At 36.2% G+C, this 23,207-nt stretch overlaps 2 protein-coding genes across 2 annotated transcripts in view; one reads left to right on the forward strand and one right to left on the reverse strand.

The window, feature by feature from the left end:
• LOC140149474 (protein stum homolog) overlaps positions 1–616 on the reverse strand; it is a 62,025-nt gene extending 61,409 nt beyond the window's left edge. The window contains exon 1 of the mRNA XM_072171603.1: positions 387–616. The gene's annotated coding sequence lies outside the window, so the exon portion shown is untranslated. The remainder of the gene's footprint in view (positions 1–386) is intronic.
• Positions 617–14,241: 13,625 nt separating this feature from the next.
• LOC140161836 (ultra-long-chain fatty acid omega-hydroxylase-like) lies at positions 14,242–22,079 on the forward strand. The gene is made up of 9 exons (XM_072185134.1): positions 14,242–14,399; positions 14,564–14,748; positions 15,308–15,432; positions 18,061–18,123; positions 18,378–18,501; positions 19,037–19,299; positions 20,862–21,057; positions 21,292–21,374; positions 21,911–22,079. Exons 1-9 carry the CDS (start codon positions 14,339–14,341, stop codon positions 22,077–22,079), a joined length of 1,269 nt encoding a protein of 422 aa, XP_072041235.1. The 5' UTR covers positions 14,242–14,338.
• The last annotated feature ends 1,128 nt before the right edge of the window (positions 22,080–23,207 follow it).

The following is a 23,207-nucleotide window of genomic DNA, read 5'->3' on the forward strand; positions in this document are numbered from 1 at the left end:
TATTATAGACACATAGCAGAGGACAGAGTAGGCTATACCATAGCCTAGTGCTTATAAAAGTGCCTTAATTTGGAATGTATTTAACCAGTGTTAACATCACTTGAAAATGAAAGTAATGAAACCATTTTTTCACCAAAAGATATTCTATTTGAAGTTATTCACACCTTTTTAATATACACATATGCCATAACCCTCTGATAAATCTATAATAGTTGAACACTGTTATTCACAACAGTGTTATTCACAATCACTGACAAAATGCACACCGAAAATCAAATATAAACATTGCGCTACGTTCAAAACGTGATCTCTTGTGTGCGATCAGCTGTGCACATCAACATATCATTACATACAGTGAAAGCAAACTTAGCTGGTGCAGTACTTACCTAAAATATTCAGGTCATCTGACGGCGTGTGCTTCACATTGGCAAGACTATCTACAAGCAATGCACATTTTGTAAACAGAATATGATTGAATAAAATATCATTCAGTCTGTGAATGTGCCAGTCATCACTTTCTCTTTTTTGTCGCCTCTTGAAAGGTATGTTGACCTGCAGATAGTACCTTAATGCAGTGTGTATGTGAGTTGAACGGAGTGACGCAGTGGAATTGTAAAAAACAAAAATATCGACTCCAATGAGATACACCAGTGTCGCAAACGGATTGTGTTACACTGGTGTTAAAGGACGATCCCTGTAGATGAGGTTGACCTGAGGGGATTGATCTATTTTGTAGCAGGGAAGGTCTGTCTGGTAAGCAGAGAAGTGTAAACATTGTATTGTGGTGTAAATTCATGTGATTGCGTTTTAATAGTTCTATACACAAGATGAATATCGACATACATGTATCTACTACTTTGCTATTTTTTTTTTTTATATCGGAGCACTATTTAGGTGCTTTTATCTGGAGCGACCGTGGTGAAACGGCTTGAGGGAGCATTTCCCATTCAACTGAACTGTGAGGGAAATTCCCTATTTGGTAAACAGTAAAATCACTGATATAAAGCGTCTCGTACCACAAAAAAATTAATTTTGTTCTTGGTATTTGGCAAATTTGGTTGTATTTCAAAGATATTAAATTATGTTGCCCTGGGAAATAGCTTCGTTTGGTTTCATTATTACTCAAAACCACGACCTCAATGTTTTTTTGAACAAGAATTATACAAGAATTTTAGAGAACATATTTTCTTTTCAATATATTTAATACTTATATGTTTTCTGTATTCAGAATCAGCCTGTGCATTTTTGGTTTATATTTTAACATGTAATTTTCACATTTGTTTAGTAAGTGTGTATATTTTTTCTTATAAGGTTTACGCTGTGCAATTGTGTTTTTATATTATTGTACGGAGAATGTGATTGTCAACTGTACACCTTTGTTCCATAACCATTAAGGTATAGGACATTTTTTGTTTTTGCTATAGCCCCCAAATGAAATGTATTTAATTATGTTAAATTGTACTCACTCAGGTAGCATTGTGTGTGAATTTTACATCCGAACTAAGTGCTATTCTTTTTTTATGGGCATTTTAGTGTCTAAAATGGCCCAAAATGAGAGTTTTTCAATATTGCCGTCCATTTCTAATAGTAGTAATCGTCACCCCCATAGACTTTACATGTAAAATAAAAAGGCTCATAAAATTTAATAGCACCTAGTTCGGATGTAAAATTCACACAAAATGCTTTTTGAGTGATTACAAAGATAATCAAATACTTTTCATGTGGGGGGTATGTGGAGTTTTTTTAAATGTATACAAAATATGTATTATGTTTATATTGTATACTTATTTGTCTTAACATTTTGCTTGTAACAGTTATCTGGACCTCTTGGGAGACCAGTACGTATGTATTGAAAGAGCTATCCAGAATAAAGAAAGATTAAATAAATAAATAAATTGTACAATGAAATTTCACAATAAAATGTCCATTGGAAACAAAGGTGTGTACGTGATAAATTATCTATTTGCACCCTAGAAGCATGGACATCACTATATTGAAAATTTAGCTATATCACGTTTTAACTAAGGAATATTTTTTATAGAAGCCCTATACATTATCTATTTGAAAATTTATTTTGAGGAAAAAACGTATGTGGTATGTTTTGTGAGCCATTTGTAATGAGAAGTATCATCATTTTTTCAGGCCCGTAGCCAGGATTTATTGGCGGGGTGTGGGTTGCGGGGAGGGGGATAAAACGGCTTTTTATGGATTTTTCCTTCAAACAAGAAAGGCTTTATTTCAACGTTTTTACACACACAAAAATGGGACTTTTTGTTCTCCTTCAAAAAAAGGGCTGATTTTCAACCGGACCCTTTTCCGGATTGGCATGGGGGTGTCGCACTCATACACCCTAGGCTAAGGGCCTGCATTTTTATGCAAGTATTGTGTGATTTAGTTGTAATCTTCTAAAGTACAATAGAAATATAACGGTATCTACACATAACGGAAATGAGTTATGTTACTGCTGATGAATTCTCAGCAAACATGTTATTGTTTTAATAAACACATTTTTACCCTTTCATTTTGATGGTTTTTTTTTCAATATTGCTATATAAATAAGAATTAGATTTGTCAATGTGATAGAAATAACCACTCAGTAAACTCAAAAAGTTTTACAGAAAACGTTTAACTGTCAGGTTCCATAAGGGTATATATATAAAGGGTAGAAAATTAACTGCGTCGACATTTGATGAAGGAAGCAAAAGAAGCGAAGAATAATTATAATGTCGTAAAAGAATATTTTATTACACGAATTTTCGGGCCTCGCCCTTCGTCAGGTGACAAAAATAGTGTTGTGAGGCCTACACAAGAGAAACATTTTAATCATGTTTTAAATGTTTCTCTTTGTACGACATTATAATTATTCTTCGCTTCTTTGCTTCCTATATAAAGGGTATATATATAAAGAGTATAAGTGAACAATTTTAGTTGTGTATCGGTTTAAACTCTACCAATATTATATATACACGTTTTAAAACTACCTTTCAAAATATTGACAAAATATTTTCACAAATGTTTGTCAACAAATATTTTACAATAAGATTTTGATATCATTTTGAAAATGTTGCTGTAGTGATTTTTTTACATAAAACGTTTTAAACACGTTTTTATGACATTTATATAACCCAACATTTAAATGTTATAATAAAGTTTTGAAGAAAAAAAACGTTTATAAGATGTTTACAATAACTTATAATAATATTTTAACAACATTTTTGTGTTTGGATATATCAACTCCATATTATAACAACAAAATCAATGAAATGTCTGTATGTCACTTTGGCACAAACTTTGATAGTAATTGACAATATTAAAATGTTAAAATTTCTGAGTTCTGTCCCAACGCTATTTCACCTTTTAACATATTTAAAGGAAATGTTATTTGATCTATAATCGGTTAATGAAATTGATTATCCTACCGGTATTGACACGATAGAGAGCGCTGTTTCGTTTTACACCCGGGTTTTACACATTACATGCACATGAGATATTAAGCGTAAGCGGGTGTGGGCGGTGTGAATGAGGGTATATCATGTACTTGGGGTATGTAAATGTGATATGTGCTTGTTAATACCAACGCTCTGCAGGGTCTATTGTTCTATTGTTTCCGATTAGAGTGCTGACATATTTGAAAATGTTGCCAATCAATATTCATGAGAGTGTACATTCAACGTCCAGTTTGCGAAATTGGGTGAGTTGTGTTTGGTAGGTGTGAAATACATCTGACTGGGCGTTTTAATTACGTAACGAATAAAGGCATTGACATCATCGAATGGCTGCCCAGTGCTGTTATGTGTTTAGTTATTATATAGGCCTAATAATTATTATTAAATGTATTCATCATTCCTTTCTTTTCCCTTCTCTGTCAAGTACTTATTCTTTCCTAGGCCTACACTTTATCACTCCCTCGCTCTCATTGTCCCTCTCACCTCCCTCTCTCATTCCCATCATTTTCCTTATATTTCTATTTATCTACTTGTCTTTATTATATATTTTTATTTCACCCTTCCTCCAGCCCTCCCTCATTCTCTATATCCCTCCTCCCATCTTCCTCCCTCCTCCCCTCCCAAGACTTCTCACAGAGGTGAATCTGCCCCTCCCCAACCCCCTCCCCTCTTTGGGTACGCCACTATTTCTATACCAATCTCCTTCTTAAAATAAAATTAAATGGACATTTTTTTAAAACAACCTTTATAGGCCTATACTTATACTTACATGTATACGTATAGCGATTACCATTATGGACTGGACATGGCAGCTTTCATACATTCTAATGTGTAATCGATCAGCGAGAGCATTCAATTTATTTAAATGAAACGCCTAACGTCAGGTGGGTGGTAAAGATGATTGCATCGACAGATAAAGCCTCCTTATAGATTTCAGACCCACACAAGCACACATTTGGGATACGTTAGTACAATGGTACCACTTTACACATGACTGCCCTTACACATGACTGTAGTGTGGTCACTTATTGATACTCGCCTGTTGTGCAGAGCGTTAATATGATGCCGGATCAGTGACCAATTTAATGGCGGAACCCTTTATTCGAAACAATGGTACCACTTTTATGAATAGCCTGTCGCAACTTCTAATCGGCATCAAACGAACAAAAGATTATATAATCTATTGCGACTCTATTTCTATTTAAAAGCTCTTTGGTTAATACATGTTTGTGGGATGGGTGTATCGATACAAGGGACAAAGGGATGAACACAGCTGATTTAACGGGTTAGGCCATTTTAAATCGACTTTCGAAAAGTTTTTTGATACATTCATTGATTTCTCAAAAAGTAAAAATCGCAGTTTAACAAATAACGGTTCAAATGAAAGCCATTATTGGGGGCTAATTGTTGTATCACTATGAAAGGCCTGACACCAATATAAACACTTATTTCGGTGACCCAAGTTCATGGTCATTTCTGCTCACGCACTTTTTACAGATGGCCTAGAATTTCATATTTCGGTTTCAGCGATTGCCCGAAAAAGGTGGTATGTTTTTGAAAAGCGTTTCCGCTTGGAATGTAGATAGTTGTTGTTGCTATTACTGTTCGCGATTTTAATTTATGCACTTTTTAGCCGACAATTTTCAATGCATTTTACATAATAGAAATGTCGCTGGCATAAATACCGATATTTTTAACAGTATCGTTTTTTAAATCAAAATACCATCCAAAAGAGTTCCCAATACTTTTATGAAACCGTAGATACCAAATCGGACTGCAGGTGATGAACAGATTTTGAACTAGAATTAAAAGAACCAGCGTAGGCCTTCTCAAAATGTACTTTTTTAAAATATCGAGTTGTTTAAATTTGGACTGCTTTTTCCTTGTTTTTTATAACAAGAAAATGCTTTACATACCCCAAACTTCTCACATAGTCTTGGCTAAGTGTCCGTTACTGGTTGATATTATTAGAATTAAACGATTTTCATGATTAACTTACTTTTACCGCAATGTTTTCCCTCGCAATGTTCAAATATATCCCCAAAATGGCGTTGCTTTCTGTCTCACATTAATGACAAGGTTATCCCAAGATGTGTGAGAGTTTCTGACACTATATTCACGGGTATTCTATAGCTATTCAAACATATACAAATTTGGCTGGTTTGCGATAAGCTATACCATTTTCACCCTGATGTGGTAGACTGGATCCTTCAGTTTTTCAACAACTACGCACGGTCATCGGGTTGTGCTGTTGGTGAAGAGGGCGCAACACTAAATCACTCCGCATTTTATGTAACAACGAAATTCGGCTAATATAGTCCATAGTGAAAATGAGATTGTAGCGACCATATCTACCGACATGTTCACTTTAAATCACTCAATATTGGCTCATATGAATTCGACAAGTGTCTTTAATGATAACATGCAGAAAAAACTGGACAATTGATCTCAAAAGCAATTCTCTGTGGCGGATTAAGAGAAAACACGATTTTGAAATGTGAGTGGTGAGTTTAGTATATTTTTAGCTATTTTTTTTTGCACCGCAAAATAACGAAAAAAGTCAATGGTCATCGATATATGTCGACAAAAGTTTTGGAATCTAGAGAAACAGAGCTTTAATTTGATACCAAATTTATTTTGCCAAGTATTGCAGGGACACCAGGAATGGCGCTTGAAGTAGGCCGAATTCACACGTTATCCTATGGGACGCTGAATTAGTGCTGCGCCCCCTGAATAAGGCAAAGTGACGGATTGTGGGTAAATAAAAGACGCCGTCATTAGAGGCCAGAAGGATTCAGGCTACTGATATGGCAGTGACATCAGCACTGTATGAATTTCATTACACTCCCTAGCGTTCGATCAAAGCGCTGGTGTACACTCGCACGCGCTTAAAGACACCGCATAGATGCGCGAGCGAAACAGCTGCTTCAACGCGTTGACGTCACTGCCACATCGGGGTGAAAACTGGTATAGGTCAGGCTTCCTCAAATAGGTTTGTTGAAGCGCCACATGAAATAAAAGACTGAAAAGCGCCACTCAATGGCTGCGAAGCAGCTTTCGCGGTGCTTTAGCACGGCCGGGGAGTCAGAGGGTGCCCCTGTGAAGTTAACGTGTTTTTTTTTAAGTTGAGGTGCAAATGACGCCATTTGGTGCAATATTTTGCACTATTTTAGCCTGTCTTTACACGGAGAACATGGGAATTTATTTATTTATTTATTTATTTATTTATTTATTTATTTCAAATCTAAACGGCGCCTCGCGCCACTCGGGAAGCCACGCTATTTGCGGACCCCTGGTATAGGTAATGGATGACTATGAAAACTTTCCGCATACCGAATATGGGTTTAGCCCATATTTAATTGCCTTTAGGCCCTATGATTTATTTTTAGAAAAGAAAGCCTAAGACTGGAGCCTAATCAATTGAGAAGGGAATGGATTTTGTCACAGTAATATCAAAATTAATATCGTCCATAACAAGAAGGAATGCATCACGATTTTTGATATCCAGCTATAGTATTTTAATTGATTTACACTGAACATGAAGCTATAATATCTCTACTATATAGCTTCATGCATGGACATTTGCAGACCGACCTTCTCCATGTAGCGAGTACCACATTAGATTGTGTTTACAAGAAATATATAATAAGCGCCACTTCCACGAAATGTCCTATATGCCAGCAGCTTTGATGATAATATATTATCTACAACATCACACCTGTTTTTCAAGAACTCTCTTTTATCTATTCACCTCAAAGAAAGGATTAGAATTATTATAATAGAATCCCTGACCTGATGCAACGCATTTTTAATGAGTTGCTGAGGGACTAGAAATCTTTATGGTCGAATGAACAACGTATGACCACTACACAGGTCAATGGCCTTATTGTGTTCTGGCGGGTTATTTAAAAGCACGGTCCCTGAATTTTTCCAGACAAGGAACAATAGGAACAAATTGCCTGGCAATGGGGTCACATATAATCCCAGTCTATAGTGTGATCAGAACATTATAGGCAGGTAATCATTATAGTATAATCAGTACGAAAAGTCCAATGCGATTTTTAATGTATTTAAAAAATTCACAGAACCACTTTTTAGCGGGAATTTTTGGAAGTTACACAGCGGAAGTTGTAAAATGGTTGAAATACTACAATATTACGGCGTAAACAAGAATATGTTTGTTTGGTCTTTGTTCCTACAGCCACATCCCTTAATTTATCCTTGGGTATGGAATGTGTTATGTACCCTAAAATATTCCATAATATTCATTAAAAGTTATGTGTTTTGTCATCATTTTCACTAGTTTTGATAAGTTATCTCCATTTGTTTGAATTTGGAATATTCTGGAAATTCATAGAGAATTCTAGAATGCTAATGATTAAAGTGATCAAGAAACTCATATCTAGTTACAATAACCCCAATCGCCATTTTAACTTCCGATTTTTGAGAGCACTTTTGGGACACTTTGACCTCTGACATATCGGGAAAATTGCTCAAATTAGTATTCATTTATTTATTTATTATTGTAATAATGTTATCATTAACAGTACTCTTAACAATTAATCTATATCATCATATTCATATTTTTCAAACAATTTTTATTCTAGTAAAACATTTTAAAATAATATTTTGTATGCACATCGTGATGGGTCAGAGGGCAAAGTGTCCCAAAACTGCCAAAAACTGCAAAAACTATCCCACAATGCATTGTAAAATTTCAATGCCGATTTGGCATATACATACGTAGAAATTTCTGGAATGATTTGGATGATCAAGCATCTTCTAGAACATTAAGTGGTGGCGCTATTACAGTAACCATCTACATACACACACTAATGAAATCTGATTGGTTTATGTTGATGTACACTGATTAATGAGTCTGATTGGCTTGTGGTGATGTAATGAACTATTTTAAGAAATGATGTAATGTTCCATGTGGGATGATTATTCTAGAATGGTAAGAAATGATATAGCCTGGATAGGAAATGATCTGGAGAAGCTGTATGAACTTCTAAGACGGAACTGTGAAATTTATGTTAGCCAGTATTGGTACAAAAGCTACCATATCTGAAGTCTTCAAACTTCTGTTCGCGGTTCTTGTGTGTTAAAGAGAATAAAATACGCCAAAGGTGGTAGTAGAGCCAATAGTGCTCGATGGTGCTGTCGACTCAAAGAAGTGGCAGACTGAAATATCGCAGCTCCCTATACATGTTATAGCCATCACCGAACGGTGGTATTTTGCTGGACTAACATAGTGTGTTATTATCTGACTGTCAAGTGGAGCAGAAAGCGTGCTCAAAACAGTCAAAAGATTTCCCGAGAGAGCAGTTTACGGTCAACATTGAAGACCATTTGGAGAACACTAACATAGCAGCTAGGATAGCCGGACATTGGACATTGCCGGATCTTGGATCAAGAACTTGGATTCAAAGAAATCTCACCAGATCTTCAGATAATCAAGATCAAGTTTAATTATTGTATGATTCTGTATTGTTATTTGATTGTCAGCCATACTGCACTACAGCAAGCACGTAAACACACCGTTTATTATATATATATACAGCCTGTCTCAAAAAAAGTTGTGCAAGTGAAAAGCGCCCTCTTTGACAATTAGAAAATATTGTTGTGACATTATGCTTACATCAACGTCAAGGGCGCAGTCTTAGCTCTCAAATGCCGTTTGTTCTGTTCGATTTGCTTGTTGCAATCTCGAGATATGTTTATTTAACAACGAAAGGGTAAAATCACAATTGTGCCACTTTTGCTAGGGAAGAGAGCTGTACATGTAAATCAATGATATAGCTGATGTTGACGCGTCTAATATACTCTCCCTGCGGGGCTCGTGCATTAGACGCATTATTCGCATCAACATCAGCGCGAGTGCATTATTTTGTCTAATTTCTCTCCCAACAAGTAATATAAACTTATAAGGTCCGTATGCACAAAAGAGTTAGACCGGGTAAAAAGTTAGACCTGATCTAAGTGGAATTTAGTACCATGAGAAAGGACATTTTCCTTTACATTTGCTTACGTTATTTTGTATTGTTTTTGAACGTTGCATTAAAATCTTTAGAATTTGCTAGCTACTCTAGGAAGGAAATAAGAGTAAAGGACCATTCCTGGTGGAACTTAATTCCAGTTAGACCAGGTCTAACTTTAGACCCTCTCTAACTCTTTTGCATACGGACCTTAGTGTGCAATATTTGTTTGTCTTTTAACATGTCTTCGGTGACTAAGAGAACAGTATTTACCATGATAAAATCATTGACGTGCACATATATTTAATTTTACAGCAGAAAGTGAAAGATTTATTTATCTAAAAAAAAAAAAAAGAGAATCATTATTCCTGCATCATGATAAAATAGTAAAAAAAAAAAAAAAAACATTTGTGTTGTGTAATTGATGCATTCTTTTGATTTCACGAAGGAACTCTTGATAAACTTAATGCTATCGCTTATTTACATGCAAAGCTCTCTTCCCTAGTAAAAGTGGCACAATTATGATTTTACCCTTTCGTCGTTAATAAAGCATATCTCGAGATTAAAACAAGCAAATTGAATAGAACAAACGGTATTTGAGAGCTAAGACTATGCCCGTGACGTTGATGTAAGCATCGTGTCACAACGGTATTTTCTAATTGCCAAAGAGGGCGCTTTTCACTTGCACAACTTTTTTTGAGACAGGCTGTAGAACAACTTACATGTAACTAAGTTGTTCTATAATAATAAACAGTGTGTGTACGTGCTTGCTGTTGAGTGAACTCGGAAGCAGGTGATTTTGGCCTCAATTAAGTGACCATAACAAATGGAATGATCAAAGTACAATATTTATACAAGATTAAGTCAACAACATGAACAATATACAGATAAAAGATTGACAAAATACACCATTTTGATTCTGGAAGTTTGACGTGACAGGTAACAGGTAAGGAACACATTAAAACACACTATGAATTGCTTCATTGTAAAATATTGAATAATAATAAAAACAAAATATGCATTTCCATTTGATCATTTAAAACATCACCCTTTCCTGCTGCTCCTCCCTGGTATGATATTTTCATTTCAATGGTTGTCATACATGTATCTGTTGACCGTTATCGATAGATTCCACACCTTCAGTCAGGTGTTTTTCACTGACGCACATTACCTATGCAACATTTGCAAAATCCCTGTATCATTAAAGACCATGTTGACATTTTGCTTCCTTTTCTTCGTACCAGATCATCAAAATACCATGGATCTCAGCACATCTTTCATTCTGGTAGGATGTTTCCTATTGGTTCCGCTGGTATACCTCATAGTCAGCATTGCAAAATTTACGAGAACTGTACGTCACCATACCAAGGCAGTATTACAATGGCCAGGGCCGGAAAGGCATTGGTTCTGGGGAACTATGCATCACGCCCGGTCCCCGCACTCCGTGCATCCGCGGGTATTCATGCTTGTCGGTGAACTTTCAAAACACCCCCTTTTGCATCTCATTTCGCGAAGTTTTTAGGGGAAAAACACCCCTTTTTTAGCGATTTCGCGAATTATTTGCCCTTCGACAATACCCCTATTTTTGCTAAAACGCGAACTATATTTCTAATACACCCTTTTCTGGCAGAAACGCGTAGGCTGCTCTATGAAAATACCCTTTTTTTTTCAATTTCGCGAACACATGGTTTGAAAAAAACACCCCTTTTCTGTGTGTTTCGCGAATCGCGTTTCTTCATCTGAAAACACCCCTATTTCGCGAAATTTTCGACGAGCATGAATACCCGCGGATGCACGGAGTGCGGGGACCGGGGCATCACGTAAGTTTGTTAGCTTGTTGGTGGTCTAATTGTTTTATGGAAAAAAAAAAGTATATCTCAAAGCTGTTGAGCGAGTTTGGTTTGCGGTGCGCATTTTGTCTGCGCGGAATTAATCGATTCAATTTGTTCAAAAAACATTTGTTGATAGAATTTTATTATGCGTATAAGAATAAGAATGTAAGTTTGAAAATTCCGAGTATCTCGAGCTATTTTGAGTCAGGGAGGGAACGGAGGAAAATCATCCGCATTCCGCATTGGATTTGAAATCTTCACAAGCCTTGATTGAACCGGTTACCCTTTTTGGTCACATTCCTATACATTATTTGAGACCGAATTAAACAGACTATATATTTCTCGTCTGACGTCAGGGCAAGGCTCGGCGTGATTGGTTGCTGACTTGCACAGTACGGGAATTTTGGTCTGGTTGACAGGACGTCATACGAAAACTAGTCTTTTTTTTAATGCAGCGTCGACGGGAATGTTGGTCTGGTTGACAGGACGTCATACGAAAACTAGTCTTTTTGTGGCGCCCTCTACGGCGGCGCCACAATATAGGCATGACTTTGTGAAAAGCTTCTAATTTCACTCTTGCTAGATTGACTTCGCAATTGTTTTGCTAAAATTATGCCCAGCTCAGAAATAAAACCACAATTTGCTTGGATTTTATTTTATTATTGTTTTCTGATATGCACGGGATAAAATGGTGAGCGTATATTCTTTGTTTAAAATACAAAATTAGGATTGATAAAAACACCAAATAAATCCCGACCTTTGTATGCGTTCAACCAGTTTACCGTGTGCCTTAGAACCCGATAGACGGTGACATTTGACCATACACTAGGATCCACAACATGCTCATCTATCATGGGAACAGTTCTTAAACCCTAATACATTTGTACATTCATCCTTTGAAAATTTGGGTACACCATGATGCAGTCATGTCTACAGTAGAATTCATCTCGACCTTTGCAGGACTTAAACCCCATTAAAAGCTATTAAACCAAGATAACACTCATTGAAACAGCTCAACTGATTAAATCGGATCTTCTCTGGTTGTGCACATGTGTCTGTTTTGCATGTGCGATATCGCAATAAATCTGGTATTATAGCTTCAGTTGGGTAACCGATTATAAAGGAAACGGAAGGACACAATGGTATGTGGACCTTTGTTCACGAAATGAGACAATGACCTGCTTTTTGTTAACCAGCATTCTTGAAAATGAGCAACATAATGATTGTTGACTTAACACAGTTTGGAAATAATTTCTTCATATTTTTGGTGTTATTTGTCGTTTACATATCCTTCCTAAAACACAAAAGTGCGACCCTCTCCAAACACCTAAATTAGCTAAAAATTTAGGACATGTTACAAAACTACATTTTCTAGAATTTCATAGAATAATTTAAATGTAGCTTGTACCGTTTTTTTTTTTTTGTTTTCAGAAGGAGCGGTCCGATACCAATATTTTCGGTCAAATCTCCATTCAATTAACACGGGGAGTTGGTTAGCTATGCCTTGCCCTCACTCATATTTTACAAAAGTGCGACCATTTCTGAACATCTAACCTAGCTGTAATTTTAGGTCATGTTAGAGAAATATATTTGCTAGAAGTTTGGAGAATAAATTAAATATTGGCTGGTTATTTTTCACACAGTGATGTTAACTAGGCAAGTGTCCATTCTTCCAACATACATCATTTATAGAGGTCACGCGTCAATGGTGAGAGCACTGTGTATTGTGTATAGGAAAACGGACAGTAACTGCAGTATGCAAACTCATACTCTGCAACTTGAGGTCAAATTTTGCACTATGATTATGTAATTGAGGTTATTGGACTATGTCATTGGGATGAGACTCTTGTGGTCCATAGTGATAAGATCAATTAACGAGGCCTCTTAAACTGATGGCTTTTGTTTGCTAATTCATGAATTACCATAGAATCTATATAGCGGTTATTGCCAAAGTTGCAATATGGTGGCACAATTGGGCGGCAAACTATATGGATATGCAAACAACACGGCATATTAATTATACATGTTCTACATTGTTGTATTTTAAAACACTGAAGACCAAAATTGACGTTAATGCCATGATTGGATCATGGAGGTAGTACTAGCTACTACCTCCATGATTGGATCAAGTAAATAACTAAATCCTGTTATCTACCCAGCAATGTTTGCTTATCTTAATAATTGTAACAAACTGTAGTGTACTAAATGGTACAAGACAGAAAAGGCAAACAGACAGAAATTTAGAGTTTTAAATTAGAGAGTTGACAGGAAGTTGTAAGAGAATTGTTATGGATATGATTGGTGTAAGCGCGAAAATGTTGAATGTCAGATCAAAGTCATCCGAGGTGAATTAAGTAATGTCAATCACAAATTGTTACAGGTCATTTGAGGTGGACTAAGTTTATATTTGGATTGTCAGAACACCTTCCCCAATCAAACACATTTCTCTTGCATTTGATCATCTTCTACTCTTCCCTATAGAAAAATCATTATAATACCAAATCTACACACCATGGAATTCACCATATCACGTCCAAGTTCACATTGGGCGCCACATTCCTTTTTTAAAGGAATTTTTATTAATGCAGCGTCGAATTATAGGTTAAGGGTTGGTAACCATGACACTTTGGCAAATCTAGTGGTGACCATGTTGTAATGCAACTTTCCTAAAAGTTATGTCTAAGCGATGACCGAATAGGCCCAATTCATAGGAATTGTATGCTATTGTAACAAATAGCAATTTCGTATTATATAAGAATGTAGGAACTAATTATAAGCATACAGCGAACATTCTCTGAAAATCCTTTGACTTACGTCTCGCCGATTTCCATTTCACCACCCGGTGTATTAAATATAATTATCTACGTTTGTTATAGGCTGGGTCTATTCATGTATCTTTATGTTGTTTATTGTCCATCTTAGATTTAAAATTTGCTTCAAATAGCATTTTACCACAATTTTCATCTACAGATGCCGATACTAGACCCGAAAGTTCGCGCAAGTGGTATTTTGACCCTCAACTCGACACATTGTTGACCTCTCTACACGATATCCATTCGGATGTTATCAGTTTATCACATTCATGAGACCACAGATATTTTGCAACCATCCCGACCTAATAAGGCAAATCGTTAAGAGAAGTGGTAAGTGTATTGATATATTTTAAAACTCCCGCCACATTACAATATAAAGGCTATTTAAAAACAGTGTAATGATTGTATGCAGTTCGCTCAAGCATGCCGATATACCAGTACGTCCCATGCCTTTAAACATTGAGGACAACCCATCTATACCTTTGCATTTTTAGACCCAAAACCAACTGGAATTGGGAATGCAGGCTACAATTTTTTACTTCCATGGCTGGGAGACGGGCTTCTTTTAACTTCAGGGAAGAAATGGTTTCGCAACAGACGACTTCTAACTCCAGGGTTCCATTTTGATATTTTGAAGCCATACATTGATATCTACAACAAAGAAGTTGATGTGTTACTGGTAAATATTTGTCATTTTATAATAATTATCAAAGAAAAGTGCAGTGTCCAAGCCTGGGGTGAAAACTTTGACTTCCCCTAGTCACTTGTATAAACTGTAACCGAGGACGGGGCTCACTGGGAGGATCGGGCTTTAGACTTGGTAGGGACAACAATTTTTTTTGACGATCCGGAGATTTTACTAATTTTCCAGCATTTTGCGTGAGATTTACTCCTGGGAGTGAGATTATACTTCCTTGGCGTGAGACCGTGAGAATGTGACCCAATGCGTGAGATTCACGGCCAATGCGTAAGGGTTGACAGCCCTGTATATAGTGTAGTGCGTTATGAAGGCGTTATAATAGTGAAAAAACCTTGCCATATTTGTTCTAAAATGCAATAACATACTTATCAACATTTAAACATTAAATAACAATCTATCTGGAAATATTTTGTCGTGATTAGAAATTGAAAGGTTTCATGCCAGAAGATAAATATTATTTAAAATTATTTCAAAAGAATGATTATTAGAGCAACAATAATAACCTTTGATTTCATTTTTATTGTTGTTCTTATTTTAGAGTAAAATGGATGGATTTTTGTCAGAAGGTAAAAGCTTGGAAGTGTGTAAACACATCAGCCTCTGTGCCTTGGATATTTTGTTAAGGTGTGCTTTCTCGCAAGATAGCAATTGTCAGATGAAAGGGTAAGCAATTATAATTTGCCACATGTTTTAACCTTTGTGAATTATTTTGGTTAAGTGGTCCCATTTGTAAAGGTATAGTCAGCATTCAGTGAAATTAGGTAGTCAATAGATGAAATCAAAAGAAAAGAAATGCAATTGCAGATTTTTTTTTTTTTTAATTTTTTTTTTTAATTCTTTATTTTTTAAACATCCATTGTTGGAGGCTCTCTGTGTGTTGGTCGTCTACGTGCTTTAAAGAGAGGTACATGTGAATCAGTCAATTTGTATAGCCAATAATGTGTTATTAATAATACAGCAACGAAGGGGATTTTGAGTACACGAATGTGTTCCTCCTCCCCAAGGGATTAATATTCTTCTGTCGACTTTCAGGAATCGGGTTTAAAAAACAACACATCTATCAATAAAGTGAATCAGTGCAGAAAAAGCCTGTTTCTTGGAGAGAGTGTCATCTGTGCGAGGATTTGAGTGTTTGGTGAAATCAGTACCATATCAGCGCGAGGATTTTATACGCAAAGGATATATAAATACAAGTGTAGAGTGAACGTTGACCAGTGATTTTCGCAAGATAAGTGAACAAGGATATACATCAGCCGTCCAGAACATTGCAATAGAACTTTATAATCAACGAGAAGAAGACTACCAGTTCAGTGATTATTGAAGATACACATTTTTTCCCATAAAGTCCTACAAAATTTAGGTCTTTTGGGAAAGAAATCTATATCTTTAATATGAAAAGTCCAAATTTTCAAATGATCGTCGGCTTTTCCTCCCGGCTACATACACTTTAAGTAAATATCATTTGATTTCTTACTTACTTTTACTTTTATCCACCACTTTTGCCTTTCATAGCGTCGTGGGGAAATGTAACTTTCTTTCCTGGACGAGTCGGGTAACCTCACTCATGGTAATCCCATGTCTTCCTTTACTCCATCTACCCACCCCTTCCTTGGTCTTCCTCTGGCCCTAGTTCCTGTTGTTTTGCTGTTATATGTTTTAGCTGCAGGTTGGCTAGGGGCCATTCGCATAAGGTGACCGAACCATTACTTGTTTGTTTTGCAACATATTTTCTGATTGGTTTGGTGCCCACCATCTTTCTGATATCATCATTCCTGATTTTATCCCTCCTTGACTTTTTAGCTGCTCTTCTTAGGCATCTCATTTCACAGGTGATGAGCTTTTGGGTTGTTCTTTTGTTGAGAGTCCATGTTTGGCACTGGTAGCAGATAGTTGGGGGAAAATATGGCATTGATGAGTTTTGCTTTTGTATCCATCGATATTGCAGGATGTGTAAGAAGCGGATTTCGAGGACTGTTAAATGTTTAAAATATCCATTTTAATAATTTGCCATAATTTGTATTATATCGCGAATTTCAAAAAATCTAAATTATTTGATAACAGAAGGATTCGTTTTCAGAATGCAACTCGATATGTCTGATGTGCTCTCAGGCCCCACAAAAATACTGTGCAAAGGTGGGTGACCGACCCTTATAGATTCAGATATTGTTAACTTAATCAAACAGTATGTATTGTTGAGCATTCGGGTGAGAACTGGGGAAAGGTGATAGTAGTCTTGAGTCATTACGACTCGTAACAATATTGATATACTTAGTTTATATTGTGAGGTCACCCATAAAAGGGTAGACTACCTTGATGCTGCTCTGCTCTTGCTGCTACCAGAGGGCATATGAAATAAACGAGGCGTGTGGTGGTGTGTGAGTCGGTGCGGGGATGAAATAAACGAGGCGTGTGGTGGTGTGTGAGTCGGTGCGGGGATGAGACAACACGATACTTAAATTAAATTTTACAATTTTAGCTAATTTTACTGGTAAAGTAGGTAATGGGGATACGCATCCTGCACAAGAACAAATAAACACAATGGGGAACGATTGCTCGCTACTAGAGGAAACTGAATATATTAAAGAATGAACAGTTGACCAACCCAAAGTGTTACAATTAAACAAGACAACAAATAAATACAAATCCAGACCGGCACACAACCCAACTTGAAAATAAGCAAGGGAATGTACCGGCATGGGAATCGAACCCACGACCTTCCGATCTCTAGACGGACGCCTTATCCATTAGGCTACCAGCTCCCACTGATAAACGGTGGTTAAAACTGGGTCTAATGTTGGCAGTCGAGGTATACAATACACACAAACGAATATTACGCAAGTACACAAGTGAAGGAGATCATTACTGATGCTAAATCGTTTCCCCAGTATAATTATAAGTAAAGTAGGTAATGGGGATACGCATCCTGCACAAGAACAACTAAACACAATGGGGAATGATTGCTCGCTACGAGAGGAAACTGAATATATTAAATAAGAAAGAATGAACAGTTTACCAACCCAAAGTGTTACAATTAAACAAGACAACAAATAAATACAAATCCCGACCGGCACACAACCCAACTCAACCCAACCCAACAAAGCAAGGGAATGTGCCGGCATGGGAATTTTACTACTTATTTTTGTTACAAAATTTAGCAGGCAGAAGATGCCGGTTGTCTTTTAAATTACTTTACAATTAAATATTACTATATCTGTTTACCTCCTTGCAAACAAGATTATAGCCTGTGTTTATCGGTAAAACGATATTACGATATTATGTTTTTAATAACAGAAAGGACGACCCATATGTTGAAGCTGTACGCCATCTATCACTATCTGTTATCGAAAGATTTACGTGAGTATTATTATCTATATTTGCCAAAATTAGAAGATATAGACTGAAATTAATTAAAACACACTAGATTCGCATGTTGTTAATATTAATAGTCAAGGTCCTATATTCAAGTATTAGGATTTACGTTTCTTTGACAAAGCAGGATAATATTTTAATTAAAAAGAATTTTCTGGAATTGGAAGTAGTACGCATTATTTTACCTGAAGTGACAAGTTTGGCTCTAAGTAATAATTGACTTAACGTCCTTTCAACAGTGCTCCACTGTACACACTTGATTCTGTGTATAAAACCAGCAAAGGAGGACGTGAATTCTTCAAAGTCTGTGACTATGTACACGGAGTCGCTGATCAAGTTATTTCCAAAAGGCGTCAAGAAATTGTAAGTCAATTTAATATTAAACTCAATAAATATTTCACTGTTAAAATGTATTTTGCGCCATTCAGAATGAAATTCTTGCAAAACGAAATGAAGAAAAGTTCAACATGTTCAATGGTACTTGAATTTATTAGTTCTATTTTTGTGTCATTCCAAATTGTCATTGTTGTGGGACGGTCATATTAACCATGTTCTCGATTAGACATGTTAGAAGATTTCGAAATCGGAGTAAAATCGGGAAGGTCAATACAACCACTAGTATGCAGCCAGTAGTGTATGGGAAGAGTTGCAACAGTAAAACTTCTTGCCCTCTAATTATGCCCCAAACATCCCAAATAAACTGGTAGTTTATACGGGTGTCTATATGGTGAACGTCCCAATTTCACCCGGGAATTTCACACTTGTGACATGATGTCTGTCTCCCTTGCCCTTGCTGCTTACGCCACTGATATGATGTCAATAAAAAACTAGCATCACTTCTTCATATTTAAAACAATCTTGCCATCTTACTTGCATTTTATAATGTGTGTATCTTAAGGCTACCTCGAAAAAAGATTCAAAACGAAAGTATCTGGATTTCTTAGACATCTTACTGGCGGCTCGTGACGATGAAGGACGTGGATTAACAGACCTAGAGATCCGTAATGAAGTGGATACATTCCTATTTGAAGGCCATGATACTACAGCAAGTGGTTTGACATACATGTTGTATTGTTTTGCCAAATATCCTGAATATCAACAGAAAGCACAGCAAGAGATTGATGATATCATGGAAGCAAGAGGATCTGATTATGTCCAGTGGTGTGTATAAGTTGAAACCCCATGAGAACTACCTGCCGATTGGCCAAAAAGAAGTTTTCATTATCAATTGGCCCAATCAGCAACATTGTTAGAATAATTTCACCACGCAAAAAGAAATTGGGGTGAATTATTTGCAAAGCTCCATTCTGATTGGTGATTAAAGTGAAGATATCATGTATACAATCAGAGGCAATGTTAGATCGTCAGGTAGTGCTCAGGGGGTTAAAATATGAAACAAGCAAAGGAAAATAAAACAGAATCAATAAAAACTCACTGTGATAGACACAATTCCCCCAGCACATGTTTAAGGTTAGCAACTATTTTAATGGCAGTGAGCTTTGGCAAAAATTGCATTGACCATTTCATAGCGAGTATGTAAAATAATCCAAATATCACAGATATGCTTTTGTAGGGCATCTGGTTCTTGAGTTATGTTATTAAGAGGGCTGAAGCAACAACTCTTTTGTAAATCTTACATAACTCATTAACAACAATAAATCAAGCAAGTTTTCAAAGTATATGATTTTTGGAATGAACTTTGGCAAAACATCAAAGTGTTATATTTCAATAATATATTGATTTACATAATGAAAATCGACCAACAATACCTAGTCTACCCTTAACCATGTTAACCACTTTCTGTACAGTATTGACAGTCGTAGTCTTCCACATGGCCACCCCACCAGGGCATGACCACCATTCCTCTGCATGCAGATATCAGCTCTCCTCAACATTCACATTCATACTACGTCTTATGAGAGGTCTGTCCTGCTTGGGGATGTCAACTTGTGCAATTATGTGTCTCTGGATTTCATCAAGGTCTGCAGGAGGACTTGTGAAAACCTTCGATTTCAGATAGCTCCACAAGAAGAAATCCAGAGGTGTAAGATCAGGAGATCTTGGGGACCATTCCATTTGGTGCTTCAAAGCAATATCACACAATTGCCAAACAATTCTGCAAGCAAGGTGTTCTGTCAATTACTGTAAAGAAAGTGGTGAAACTATGATTTTTATGTTGCTTTAATTGACTTTGCGCAACCGTTACACGGCTCACAAAAATAGCCACTGAGACCACCTTATTAATGGTCACACACCAGTGATTTTACAGTTTGGGAGGACAAGATGTTGATTCAGTTATCGATTAAAGCATTTTGACCAAATACCTCATACTTTTTAATCTAGTGGCATTTTTCAAAATCTATTATTCTTTTTGATACACCCTTTATGTACGGTGTAGGATTTGGGTCTGATTCTAAGGGAATGATAATGATGATCATTGCATTGAGATGGCATATCATAACACTTACACGCACATTTTGTTTGTTTTGTTGCCGGTATAATACGTGTAGCATATTCATACTTTATATTGTAAATACTCTTGTTAAAGAATAAAAGTGGAACTCTATAGCACTTTGAAAGCTGGATCATGTGGTTTGAACAGGATCCTAGACTCATCTTTGTACCTTCCTTGCCAAACATGCCCATGGGCAATGATAAGGCTTGTAAGACATTAATGTACCCTTTATTTGTAATAATACGGTTGGTCTATTATTTGCGAACAGGGAAGACTTGTCAAAGATGACTTACCTGACTCTATGCATCAAAGAATCTCTCAGGATGTACCCTCCAGTAGTAATTATTTCTAGAGTCGTGGAAGATGAATTGGAAATCGATGGCAAGGTAATTCCTGCGGGATTTCAAGCGAATGTTTCCATCTACGGGTTGCATCATAACCCTGAGGTCTGGGAAGACCATATGGTACGTGGGTATTCGCATATGCGTATTTTAACGTAATTCTGTCAAAATAATGTCATCACAACAATTCGGGAGTAGATACCATTCATGTTCTTACATTACAATACATCAATGTATAGAATGCTTTCGTCGCAATCATCGCTACGTCACCTCCGATGACACCGTGACTTCAGAGCAATCATGATTATTGAAGTTACAGGTATCCATTAATTCTTGTTGTAATTATCATAATTATAGGAATTTAAACCAGAACGTTTTCTGCCAGAAAACATCCAAAAGAAGGACCCTTTCGCATTTCTTCCATTTGCAGCGGGACCGAGGTAATACTCTGTTTTAATAGCTACTGAAAATTTAAACAAAATAACAAAACGTTTTGAGTTAATAAATATAAATTCTATTAAAATTATTCTATTTCTTTAAATAGAAAAAAAAGGATAAATTTCTGACTGCAATGTGAACGGTATTCGGTTGAAATCATAAAACATTATCTCATTTGGTACTATGTAATTATTTGGACAGATAATGGTAACAGGTTACGTTTTACAATATCGATTGTCTTTGAATAAACAGTATACCGTTCGTCACTGATTCAAAGCTATAAGGTTGATCATGACCTTTATATTGGCAATGATTGGGGTTTCAGTTATCTCTTCATGTAATGGCTCTCTTCTTGTAATGACTCTTATCACTTTGTTCAGTACTGGTACTATATTCGATATTCAAAGCTAATAAAAAATAAAATCAATCTTGGGCCTGAGTGACTGCCTTTATTATTCATGCAATTCGGCAATCGTGATTCATGTGTAAATAATGATATATTCTGTTGTTAAAAAATGTAGTTTTCTTTCCTCCACAGAAATTGCATTGGTCAGACGTTTGCTATGAATGAAATGAAGGTGGTGATTGCACGAATATTACGAAGATTCGACTTGACCCTTGACCCTACTCACGAAGTACATTTTGCGCAAGAGCTTTTGTTGAAGCCCTACAAGGATATCAAACTGAAATTGAATCGAAGGAGATAAACTGAAATAAGGACAAAATGCTCAAGATGTTTAGGGACCGATCAATACTGACGTCAGGTTGGATGGAGGAATTCTCACATTGTCGAACGAACATTTTTCTGTATTTCAATTTTCGTGTTCCTTTTTACCTGACAACATTTCTCATAAAAATGTGTTCTATATACCTTAATGCCCCATTCTCCCTAGCGTAATATTGATCGGTCCCTCAACACTGTTGAATGCCTTAGGGCAGCTATGTGTATCATATTTTGATCTTACACTGGATGATGTTGACTTTCACTCATAACCTGTGACGTTTGATTGCTCATTCTGTTTTAACTGTGGAAGCAGATTTACTAAGAATTTGTCTGTCTTGCTTTTGCCTATCAGCGAACAACTTCAAAATTGTACCTGGAACCAGAGAAGATGAGAAGAAATCTTCTCTGCTGGACGTACTTAGGTAATATAATCTTCATCATATTTAAAAGGAAGACAGTTTTTGCTTTCCAATTGAATTGACTGCAAATGAAAATTTTGTATTGTATGTAAAATGTTATACATTTACTATACTTGTTGCCTGTCATAGAATAACAGATGAAACCTATAAGCGTGCTTAGATTAATTCGTTTAGCAAAAATATCGTCAAATTTGAATTTCGTTCTGGTATACCAGAATGTATTTACAACAGTGGCCCATGGAGCAGTGTAATACATATAATCATGCATAACTCGCAAACGCAAAATCGGAAGCAACTGAAATTTTGGGAATAAGCTTTTTTTCGTGGATGTCTACTGAAAAATGTCATAAAAAGAGGATGCTAGGATCACGAAATCCTCCTTTAAAATCGACCGTTTTGATTTTTATAAAGAAAATAACTAGGAATGCTGGAATAACAATATTATATTTAAAACAATGAATGATGACCTTTATTAATTAAATTTGAGAAACTTAATTAATTTTTTTAATTAATATACAAACCTCACCGCAAATAATTAAAACCTCTCAGCAGATTTGCGGTATATCATATGTTAAACAAATATCAAAAATAAGATTCATAATCAAAAATTAAATAAAAAAGTCCATCAAAAAATTACCCAAGTTTGCCGAATTCAATAGACATGCGCAAGGACCCATTTCCTGATGAGGTAT

This window comes from Amphiura filiformis, chromosome 1 (genome assembly GCF_039555335.1).
Source record: "Amphiura filiformis chromosome 1, Afil_fr2py, whole genome shotgun sequence".
NCBI lineage: Eukaryota > Metazoa > Echinodermata > Ophiuroidea > Amphilepidida > Amphiuridae > Amphiura > Amphiura filiformis.